Raw genomic sequence first — 12,645 nt, 5'->3', positions numbered from 1 at the left:
GTTCAAAAAACAACTTTTATTTCCAAAAACCTGGAAGAAAATTATTAAATCTAAAAAAAAATCAAAAAATCTTTTGCACCGTTGATTAGTTCTGTACACCAGTTTATAAAAGTAGTAAAATATTTTATATTTTAAATAACTTTTTTGGTATAAAAATTCAATAAAACATTCAAAGTAACTACTGCTTAAGAAACAAAATATTTTTATAGTGCTTTAAATTAAGTGCTGTTAGTAAAATTAAATGAAACAAGAATCTTAAATAACACATTTTTTATTTAAGCTATAAAAACGACGTGATAATTCAACAAACTATGCTTATGAATATTTTTGTTTTAACTTGGTTTAAATTAAAGAAGTAAATTAAAATTATTTTTTAATGTTTTAATGCACTAAATTCATTAAATTTGAATTTAAATTATATATTCTAAATAAACCTTGCTAAAAAATATTTTAGATAACCTAAGAAAAATAAAATATACTTAATATAATATCTTAAATTGTCGACTTTGATAGGCAAATCGTTTATGTTTACAAAAACTGAGTTTTAAAAAATTCTATAAACTTTGCTTTTAACGTATGTAGCTGGAAAGAGTTTTCTGCTCTTATTAAAATCAGCTACCAAGAAGCCGGAAGGCAAAACTTGAGCTTTTTAATTTGTTATTATTTATAAATATATTATTTATATATAGATAGAGGCCCTTTAAAACTTTTCATCAAAATTTTATCTTAACTTCATGTGTACTTTGACTTGTGTTTTATTTTATTATCTACTTAATACACTGAATAAGGATCTGTTCTGTTTAACAGAATAGTAAAACAGTTGTTTTAGAAAAAACCGTAGTTTTGTAAAAATATATATACACTAAACAGGACAAATCAAAATTCAGTATTAAATTCGGCTACAAACTTGGCAACTTAAAAATATTCGAAATTTATATATCAGGCAAGACTATTACACTAAACAAGATAAGAGAGAGATAAAATATATACATTCATTACCAAAAATACTTTTTTTAGCAAAATTAAACCTAATTGAATATTAAATCAAAGTAAAATTAAGCCACACACACGAGCAGTTTAAAAAAAAATTTTTAATACGACCTTTCCTTTTCATACTTCACAAAGTTTTTAATATCAAGAACTAAAACTTTTTCAAAATGCACAAATTCTTAAACCATTAACAAAACTAAAGTCAGCTTATTTTTCAAGCTTAATTTACTGCACAAAAAACCGTCATTTTCACTAAGTCATAAATTTTTTAAATTCTATATTTCTGCAAAACGTGTTTAATAAACTAAAGCTTTGCTGAAGAAAAAATAAAATGAAACTGTTTAAAACGGGAACGCGTCAAATACGCACGAAGACATTTTTGCACAAAGGGTCACTTTTGCACAAGGATCATTTTAGCACGAGAGTTATAAAAATAATTTTCTCTCAAAGTTAAAAATGCTTAAATTCAATAAAACGCTAGTTTTTTGGCCAGTTAGTTTTTAGCTTGTAATAATAACATATCGTGCTTAAAAGGTTGTGTTCGCCTCGTACTTCTTGTACGAAGGCGACTGTTTTTTATATTAACTTCTGAATTGAAGTAGTTATTTGTATAGTTTGCTATGTTTTATTAATGTGTTTATCGCAGTTTATATTCATCATAATACAGCTTTTATTTCTTGAACTCGATTTCTTTATATATAATTAGTTGAATCATTCTAACAATCTAACTATTTAATTAGGTTAAGCTTAAAAGATAGTCTAAGTTTAGTTCGCAATTTATTAAGTCGACTTAGCTAAATAACTTAGCTAAGTCAAGTCTAAACATTTAAATAACATCACCGATACTATTATTATAACGCACGGAGTCAGATAATAACCAGAATCGCGTATATAAGTATTAACCCTCTTCGGTCGATAGTTAAATGGTGAACCCAAGTTGTTTAACACGCACCTTATTTAAGTCCGTAACTTCTTCTTTTTATTTTCTACGTTTCGTAATGGTGACCCAAAATTAGTTTAGAATAAACACTCTACCTACTTTCAGCAACAGTAGTATCAGTTCAATAAACACTATACCTACTTTCAGTAAACAGTAGTATCAGTTCAATAAACACTATACCTACTTTCAGCAAACAGTAGTATCAGTTCAATAAACACTATACCTACTTTCAGCAAACAGTAGTATCAGTTCAATAAACACTATACCTTCTGTCAGTAAACAATATTATAAGCTAAATCAACAATTAGAAGCCTACTATAATTGTTGTTAATAGAAAGTCAAGCATAAAACAAAAAATTATCACCTATAGATAGTTATTGATGTTTTTTTATTTAAAACCGTCATCAGGTTTTTAAAGTCAATAAAAAATCACTATTCTCGTTCGCCGAACTCGAACGCGAACAGTTGCTAGCAAATCTTTACAAGAATTACGCGAATTAGAAACCGAATTACGCGAATCAGAAGCCGAAGGAGCCGAACTCGATCGCAGAGAAGCTGCTAGAGAATCAAAACGCAATCGCGCTGTCGCCATACCGAATTATGACGTCACAAGTACAGCGTCACGTAATGCAACAAAAATACCTGATAAGAACCAACGTTCTTAGCAACCACGGCAAGCATCACCAGGGCCAGAGTCTACGACTAGCACTAAAGATCTGAGCCATCTTAGTCAGCACCACATCGGGCAGTCCCAACGGTCAGCGCAATCGCAGCCAGAATCACCAGGGTCAGAGTCAACGGTCAGCGCCACCGAAGCCAGCACCTATGCAACCAGCGCCAACGATCAGAACCATCTCAGCCAGCACCAAAACAATTAGAGCCAACGGCCGGTTCAGAAATGGCTTCCGACAAACCGGCGAACTCACGAAAGCTGCCCCTTTCTCTAAACAAAAGCACAGCAGCGACTACAAACACTTTCTCCAGCGTTACTTCGGCCGGCAAAGCGACAAAATCACGAAAGTTGTCCCTTTCTCTAAACAAAAGCACATCAGCGATGCCAAACAACGACGAAACAAAAAATGTTAGGCCCGATCGCGGAATCTTAACAAAAAAACACATTTCTTACTTGAAACGCAAAACGATTGCGAATAACAAAAACCTTTCGAAAATAGCTTACAGCAGATTTTTAAAACAAACCACGAATTAGTTTGATTTATGTTTCACAAATGGCGTTTTAAAACCAAGATATCTTTAAACAATTCACACATTTTAAAAAATAATCGCGAATTATTTTGGTTCATTTTCCATTGGCGCTTTAAAAATTTTAAAAACAAAATATTTTTAAACAATGCACGCATTTTTAAAAATAATCGCGAATTATTTTGGTTCATTTTCCATCGATGGCAATTTAAAAATTTTAAATCATAAAACTTGTTAGTTTGAAAACAAACCGTTGTGAAACTTTGAGTTTTTTTTCAAACGCTATTTTTCACCGCTAGTAAATTAAACTAAGATGTTATTGAAACTTTACGGTTAATTAACTTTAGAACGAAAAGTTAAGACCACCAAAAGAGCAATTTATTTTATTTAATTATAGCATACAACTAGTCTAAGAGGCTTTCTGAACAAAGCTTAGGACGAAATCGAGTCATAAGAAATTAAAGGAGTATTTTTAAAGTTTAAACTTAAACTAAAATTTTATATTGAGCTCTTACTAATATAAAAAATTACCTTAATTTGATAAACTTAATTTTAATTTGTTTTTAAACAACAATTTTATGTTCAAACTTTGAACTATAAAATCTACAGTGTACTATAATAACCTTAGTAATTGCTGATAAAAAATATATAATCATGTTTTTTGTTGTTATACACTTCAGCTTACTTATAAAAACACAATTTTAATAAGGTCATTCGGGCTATTAAAAATCTTATTCAACATTTTAACGCTAAAAAACTAATTTGTTTTCAACTTTTCTAGAATACGTTTATAAATTAGTATAAAGTTCAAGAGCTATATATTTTTACGAAAACAAGTCTAAACTTTTGAGATGCATGTAATTGCTTGTTTTGTCAACTAACTCGTGTTAAATGTGAAACGTTTTCAATACGCTAAATTTTGTATAAAAAATAGTTCGTTTAAACTGAAGCTATAAATATTTTTAAGTTTCTTATTAACATACTTGAAAGTACTTGAAAATACTTGAAATAGTATCTTCTTTATATTTTTACTTGTAATTAAATCAATTCAAGTAGTTGCTTAAACATTTTTTGAACTTCGCACGAAAACGGCTCGAGAATCGAAAGTCATCAAAAAGTCGGCGAAAGTGACAAAGAGATCTGATGTACCATCAGCAAGGTGGCCGAGTTGGAGTACAGATGAGGAGACCGAGCATGTACGAGGAGCGTCTACGGGAAACAACGGAGCGCGAGCACTATTAGCGAAAAAAAATTCTAAAAATTCTTTCAGTTTTTTTTTTCATTTTGTAAATTGTTAAAACTTTTTTATTCTGCGCGTCATTTACGGAATTTAGGGCATTTACTTTAATTTACGGAATTTAAAGCATTAAGTGAAATAGTATTTTTTTACAAATAACAAGATATAAGTCGACGATAGTCGACCGTCATATTTCATTTATGCTTCTATATTAGAGGTTTTTTAGTGTTTTTTACAAATTCAAAAATAATTAAAGACAATATTTTCTTAGAGATAAGTGTAAGCTCCAAAATAGCGGGTTTAAGTCGAGAGAATGTAACAGCTTGCACTGTTCTTTTCTTCCTTTTCTCTCAAAGTTAAAAATGCTTAGATTTAAAAAAGCGCTAGTTTTTTGGCCAGTTAGTTTTTAGCTTGTAATAATAACATATCGTGCTTAAAAGGTTGTGTTCGCCTCGTACTTCTTGTACGAAGGCGACTGTTTTTTATATTAACTTCTGAATTGAAGTAGTTATTTGTATAGTTTGCTATGTTTTGTTAATGTGTTTATCGCAGTTTATATCCATCGTAGTACATTTTTTATTTCTAGAACTCGATTTCTTTATATATAGTTAGTTAAAGCATTCTAACAATCTAACTATTTAATTAGGCTAAGCTTAAAAGATAGTCTAAATTAGCTAAATAACTTAGCTAAGTCAAGTCTAAACATTTAAATAACATCACCGATATAGTTACAACGCACGGAGTCAGATAATAACTAGTGATGTACCGGACTCACTATCCGGGTCCGGCCGGATATTGCCATTTTTGTCTGATATCCGGATCCGGCCGGATTCTAATTTGAAAAAAAAGTCCGGACCCGGATCTAGTTAGTAAAAAATAGCATACTGAAAACCATTTTTTCAAAAACAAACCCTGTGAAAATTAATAAGAGTCATTTTCGTCAGTTAAAATTAAACATCTACCGTGATTGGCTCATTTTGTACACGTGACTAATTTACATTTGTTTACATTTAAACTATAAATAAACATTTCATGAAATGCAACTCTTTACATATGTTGTAAAATTGAAAACTTTGGAATGAATACTTGCATTATTTATTGTTTAAAATTGTGCTCAGAGAATATTTAGAGTTGATACGGTTGAATGTACGAGCCAATGAGAATCATATGACGAAATGTTTCAAACTAAATACTGATGTAACAAAACATCAGAACATGACAGGCAGTTTATATGTAAGCAGTTAGTTAGTTTAATGTGTAGCTTGAAGCAACAAAATATCTTGAACGTTTTTGTGAATGCTTATTGTAAGTAGTGTTTTGTCTTAAAAGCGAATATTTCAACAGGTGTTTAATTGTTTAAATATTTAAGCCAGGTTTATAGTTTAATAGTTTATTAAAAATTTTACAGTTTCTTGTTTACTAAAAGTTTTATTTAATTTTTAGTTTTTTGTTTTAAGTCTTTTGATATAGATTTAAATAGCTTCCAGTTTTTAAAGTGTAACCAAAGTAATTAATAATTTTGTATATGCTAGTATTTCTTGTTGTGTTTTATATAAAAGATTCATCACTCAAAACTGTCGTGTCTGATTATAGAAAGTAGTCTCAGTTAGAATTTAGTATTTGTTAGATATTAATTAAATAAAGTAGGATTTAATTATGATGGATAGTACTAATAAGTTAAGTGCACCACAATCAGTCCACAACTTTACTACCAAATTGTCAACCTTTGCTAGCTTTTCTACTGATTATAAGATTAAAGTATTTTTTAAGTTTTTATAAACCTCATTCTGACTCAGGCTTGTTTATACTCACTCTAGCTAGTTTTATTGACTTAAACAGTGGCAACCCTGCTGGTTTGAAGATTTTTGGGAATTTTAGAAAATCTTGGACTGCCTCAGGCTAGTTTAGTTTTTTATAAAAACTTAGGCTAGTTTTCTTTTAGATTTTGAATGAGTTTGAGCTGATCCAGTTTTCAATATTTTGTAATTTTCTAGTGTATTTTGTTCAAGAACTTGATTTCAGGTTTTTAATGGTAAATAACACCTAAATTTGTAAACCTTGAGGCTAGCTGTTCTACTTATTATAAGATTAAAGTTCTTTTTTTTCAGTTTTTAAAAACCTCACTCTGACTCAGGCTAGTTTATTCTAGTGATGTACCGGACTCACTATCCGGGTCCGGCCGGATATTGCCATTTTTGTCTGATATCCGGATCCGGCCGGATTCTAATTTGAAAAAAAAGTCCGGTTCCGGCCGGACTCTAATTTGAAAAAAAAGTCCGGGTCCGGTTCCGGCCGGATTCTAATTTGAAAAAAAAGTCCGGATCCGGTTCCGGCCGGATTCTAGTTTGAAAAAAAAATCCGGGTCCGGTACATCACTAATAATAACCAGCTTCGCGTAAATATAACTAATAATTACTCTTCGGTCGATTGTTAAATTGTTAAAAAAAAACAGTAAAAATTAGAAAACAAGATAAATGAATAAAAAAAATAAATAAGAATAAGTTACCAACCGAGTGTAAGGATTAGCGCAGGGGTTAGCTGGAACTTGGTGCTCGCGGGCCAAATTTCAAGTTTTTGGAGTCTTTGCGGGTCGCATTTTTAGTTACATTTGAATAATCTTATGGTTTTAGTCACACTAGAGAAAGTTTTACTTTTATTCACTTTATTATTTTTAATGACTTTTAGCTATACTAGTACAAAATAGGTTTCGACTCTTTTATTGAGTTTTCGTGATACTTGGTTTAAATTCAAATTTTTAGATAGTTCTTAATTCAATTTAGAAAAACTTTTTAGACTTTTAAAAAGATTTTATATAGTTCTTAATTCCATTCAAACTTTGACAGTTATATTAATTTAATACAAAGTAGTTTTTTCTTTTCATTGATTTTTGACTGTTGTCATTGGTTTTGTTGATACTTGGTTTAAATTAAATTTTTTAAATAGCTTGTTATTTAATTTAGATATTTTTTCTAATAGTTGTTAATTCCATTTATGACTCATTGCATTAATTTAATTCAATCAATTTGGTAAGATAGTACTAATTTTACCAAACTATATTTTTAGAAGCTTGAATTTTTTGATCATGCAATGTTTTAGTTTTTTTTGTTTAGATTTTCATGCATGAATAAGTTTTTAAATAAAATTATAGATAAGCAACATTATTAGTGTTGTTTACTACTTTGTTATATTTGACCGAAACCTTGTAGTGTAAAAAAACTTAAATTTGCACTAGCATTATTATTCAAATAAGCGCTTTACATTTCAGTAAATTAAGTAATATTTATCAGTTATGAAAATTATTAAAAATAAATAGTTGTTTATATATCAAAAAAATGCATATAAATAAAATTAATTGACATAAGTTTGAAACAGAGTGGCCCTGAGGATGTTAGACATGTTGACCCTGAATTTACAAAAGAACCTGTTACTAAGTCTATTCAAGAAGACGGAAACATTGTAAGTTTTTATTCTATTTTTAATTACGGTGAATTAAATATTTAATACTAAAAGTACTCTTTTCAGTGAACCATATATATAAATATATATATGATATAGAACAAACACTAGTGAAGTTTACACGTGTTTTGGGCTTTATGCATCAAGCCTTTCTCAGATTACGTATATTTTTGGCCAAAAGTTAATATGTCAACTTAAGATTTAAAGAAAATGACGTAATGATATGTAAATCGAGTTTGATAACACACTGTACGTTTCAAAATTCATTTATTTTTTCTAAAATACAGGGTTGCAAAAAAACTTGAAAACCTTGAAAAACCTGGAATTTGACAATTTAGTCCAAAAAACCTGGAATTTCAGAAATTTTGAAAAAAAACCTAGATATTTGAACTAAAATCACTAAATAACCTGGAATTTTTACATGTTAAGTAGAATAATTTTGATTTGACACCAAAACCTACCATATAGTTAAAATTATTTTGACATCATTAATTTTTTTTTTATTAAAAAACACATTTGCTATTTAACACAGATTATTACCTTAAACTTAACTTTAAACTAAAAATAGACCCAAAATTGAGTACTTTTGAAAACCTGGAGGAAATTTTGCAAATCGGGAAAAAAAGTGCCAAAAATTATAAAGCATTCAATTAAAAGACTAGCAGGGTTGCCACAAAGTCAAGAAAAGTCAGGAAAAACTAAAAAAAAAGACAAAAATCAGTTAAAAATGGGGGTTTTCGAAAAAAGTCAGGAAATTTGATATTAACACGCTCTTTTAAGAAAGTTTATCATCACTAAAACTGTATTTGCTAATATTGTTTTCTAAGAAATATTGCTTTTGCAGTTAGTCTTTTTTCAATGTCTTACTAATTTTGGAATAAATTAAAGACTCTTATGATTGCACAAAAGTATTTACTATGTGGTTGAGAAAGAGTTTATTTTTTGTTTTAAGGTGTTTAATTAGAATTACTTGTACAGAAAACTAATACTTTATAGGGTTTTCTAATCGTTTTTGTTTTTCTTTCCAGATCAAATTATAAGACTTAGGTAAATTTATTATACGTATATGATATTTTAATTATTTCGAAGTCAAAACCAACATGTTTCAATAATTTAAAAGATGATGATAAAAATATTTTTTTAATGCATGGTGTTCATTAGGATAGAACTACAAATACGGCAACCTTTAAGTTTTCAGCTAGAATTTTTTTTAATTTGTTAAATACTACAAAAACACCCTCTTCAAGATTTTAGACGATTTGAAGAAACTCACACCTTGGTGGAATTCGATTTTCTGAAGATTTTTTGCATGTGGCAATTATAACAAAAACACATACATTGTGCACAATTTAAGACAATTTAAAGAAAGTTTTATGGTGGTACTTCTTGATTTTTTGAACAAGAAAACTTACAAAAAAGGATAAAAATTACATTACAAAATAGTCAGGAAAAGTCAGAAAAAAAATTTCAGCTCTACCTGTGGTAACCCTGGACTAGTCATTTAGTAAGTCTAATGAAAGTTAGTAAAAATTTACTAAAAACATTTATCAAAAAAATATAGTAAGTATATAGCATTTTTTATTAAAAAAACATATTTTTAAGAATTGATTATAATAAAAAATATCATTTGTGATACAATTGTTTCACTAGACTTTAAAACATACCAGCTTATTAGTCATTTTAGTAAGCAAAAATTTAATGAAAGCTACACATATTTAACTAAAAGTTTGTTAGCATTGTTAAGTCATTGAAATAAATCAGTTTTGAAGCAGACACATTAAAATGCAAAAAATAAAATATTTAAAACTAACTAAAATAACCGTTAAAAGTTGTAAAAGATTACCGCAAAATATTTTCTTTTCTTTATAACTGTTTTTTGAATTAATTTTGTTTTATCTTTTTTTTTTCATATAACAAAGAGTACTACCGTGTTTAAGCTTAATCCGTATTTGTCCGTGCTAAAAGTTCCCAGCTAAATCAAAGTCTACATTGCTATCTATTAAATCTGTAATATATTTTAAAAGAGATGTTTGAAGCTTGTATTTACTTTTATCTATTTTTAGACCTTAAACCCGAAGACAATATGTATTGCTTAACTTTTACCACCGTTATCACTCTTGCTATATAAATGAAACTTGTTAATTAAAGACTGCCATCGACCATCATTTTTACCAATAAAAGTAATTTAATTTCATATTGTAGTGTCATTTAAACTATTGCTAGTAATAAAGTCCTAATCAAAACAAATCATTTCTTATTTTGGTGTTTAATAACTCACTATCTAACTTTAGAGTCGAAGTACTAGTGGTTGTACAACTTGTGAAATTTGCAATAAATGGACCACTTCTCGACCTAATGTAAGACTTATAAATGTGGTGGCTTATAATTATAAACTATCAAGATTGAATTATTTGTTGCTTTTTTAGTTATATTAAAACGTCTTAGGATGAATGCTACTTATATATTTATTGAAATGGTCGTGGTTATAACTGACTATAACGCGCTAATATATAGTAATATCGTAAATTAGTTCTTAAGCTAGTGTTTAAACTGATTTAGCTAATAACTATAGTAGGTATACAAGTTGTTAGTAAACTTACACTACTGTTTACTGTTCTACTACTGAAAGTATGTTTATAAAATTTTAGATAACTTATAATACTGTTTAACTGAAAGTAGGTTTATAAAGCTGTTAGATAACTTATACTACTGATTTACTGTAGGTAGGATTATAAAGTTGTTAGATAACTCATACATACTACAGATTAACTGAAATCCAGTCTGTAAGTTAAAAGTGTATTTACAATGTATATATGTGCGAAAAGTAACGATAACTACAACAAAAAGATAACAATACGAGAAACTGTATTAGCAAAACAATACGAAATAAATTACCTCGGCTTCAGAGCCTAAGTTAAAAACAACTGCCATCGATACGCTACTAACGATCTTTAACAAGTTGCTAAAACATGCATGGTTGCTAATAAGAGACAATAACAAAAGCCAACCACACTCAAGTGAATCGAGTGTTCATAAGTATAAAAATAATTCGAGAGAAGAGAGTCGAGTAAAAAACGACGACTCTCTACCGCTAATCGCGGCAGAGTGTTACAACATTAATATTTTATATACTTATTGGTAATTGTTAAAAATGCAGGCAGTAATTCTTTTTATTTTTGTTAGCTATTTTAATTTCCAACAGCAATACGGTTTATTGTTTTAGAGTTTCTTCTAATTTTTTTAATGTGCAGGGTGGTCTTTAAAAAAATGCTGATCAGCAAAAAAAAAACTAAATTTAAAATTACTACTTTTTGTAATCTATTAACTTTGCTTTATTTACAAAATGCATGTATTTTTTTTTTTAATTGTTTTAAAACAAGAAAATTTTTGTTAATTAAACGTTACTTATTTTTTATAAAAATAGAAAAATAACTTATAATCATCAAACTGTTGCGACTTAAGTTTTGTTCCACGAGAAACTAAAATTTAACACTAAAAGTCAAGTATAATAAGTTATGTTTATTATTTGGTTTAACTTTTTATTGACATAAAATATGCTGGTACGTTTTAAATACTTTGTTAATGTAGTTTTGTGTTTTTTACAAAAAATTACATCAGTTTTTAATGTTATGTTAAGTTAAAAAATTTAGAAATTAAAAAAAAAGCTTAAGCTTAAAGGTATAAAAGAACTGTTTTAAACTAAATATAACAGAAGTTCGAAGCGATGGTATTAATAATAAAATATAATAGTTTTATCGAAGTTTATAAGTTAAAAGGTTAGTTTTTATCACCTTTTCTAATTCATAATCTCTAAACTATACAAAATATTGTCTTTTTAAATGTTTTTTTAGTTCAATCAAATAGTGCTAGAGTTTGGAGTTAAAGATGTCTTTTAATAATTTTCTATTTACAAATATCAAAATAAAGTATTTCAAAATCATTTCTACGAGTTATGAATTAGTTAGTTTCGAAATTGTTAAGCGATGAATAAAACAGTTTCATTAAATCCTTTCAATAAAAAAGTTCTAAAAAGCTGGTTCTAAATTAGATAAAGCATGAAGTTTTTAAGAGGTACTTAATAGTTTAAGAAGATCATATATAAGTTGGAGATTTAGATTTACGACTGATTATGTAAAAATTTTAATATTCACAACAGGTAAGTGTTAGTGTACAAGAAGCTGATGATGTTTTCCACGGGTTCTCTTACGCACCACCACAAGATAATGACACTAATTCTCACGATTCACCTTAGTATAAAGTACTAAACATTTTGTATAACGTTTTAAAACACTCATAGATATTTTTGTAAAATTATAATATATTATTCCAAAATAACATCATAATGAAGTGAATTTATTTTTACGATAAAATTATTTAATTTAACTTTAATTATGCCCCTAATTACCATTTTACTATTTTTAATCAGTTTTTAGTACTATTTGTTAATTTTTAATCATTTTCTGCTTTTTTTTTGATCATATTACACGCATTGCTTCTTTAAAAAATATTATTTAGTTTATTAAAGCCGTAGAATTTGAATTGCAATATTTCTCAGTTATAAATTTCTACAAATTATATTGCTGTTAATAAATAAGTTAAATTTGTAAAATAACTACAAGTTTATGAATTTAAAAATTTCAAAAAGTTGAGCAATAGTTATTGTCTAGTACGACTAATTATATCTTATGTAAACAAAAAACACAACTTTGTTATGTAATACTTTGCTGAACCTTAAGTTAAATAGTTGAAACTAACCAAACAACTATTTTACTAACAAACTTTTATGGTTTGACCCAAAATGCTCATTTGAGATAGTTGTACA

The 12,645-nt window shown here is 28.0% G+C and overlaps 1 protein-coding gene across 3 annotated transcripts in view; it reads left to right on the top strand.

Moving 5' to 3' along the window:
* The window catches only part of LOC145834105 (serine/threonine-protein kinase Sgk2-like), a 46,090-nt gene extending 33,678 nt beyond the window's left edge, over window positions 1-12,412 (top strand). Inside the window, exons 14-16 of one of the 3 annotated variants that reach the window (XR_014369775.1) lie at window positions 5,486-5,600; window positions 7,740-7,823; window positions 11,980-12,028. Coding sequence is in view for 2 of the 3 variants with exons in the window: in XM_082941451.1 (XP_082797577.1) it covers window positions 7,740-7,823; window positions 10,115-10,180; window positions 11,980-12,075 (246 nt within the window). In the remaining variant the exon portion in view is untranslated. Of the gene's footprint in view, window positions 1-5,485; window positions 5,601-7,739; window positions 7,824-10,114; window positions 10,181-11,979 lie in introns of all 3 variants that reach the window. The other 2 variants (XM_082941451.1, XM_082941452.1) reach the window with 2 other exon arrangements.
* The last annotated feature ends 233 nt before the right edge of the window (window positions 12,413-12,645 follow it).

The sequence above is a fragment of the Thalia democratica genome, chromosome 4 (assembly GCF_965202585.1).
Source record: "Thalia democratica chromosome 4, ktThaDemo2.hap1.1, whole genome shotgun sequence".
NCBI lineage: Eukaryota > Metazoa > Chordata > Thaliacea > Salpida > Salpidae > Thalia > Thalia democratica.
The sequence above is the reverse complement of the archived record's forward strand: the minus strand, read 5'-3'. Positions and strand labels throughout refer to the sequence as shown.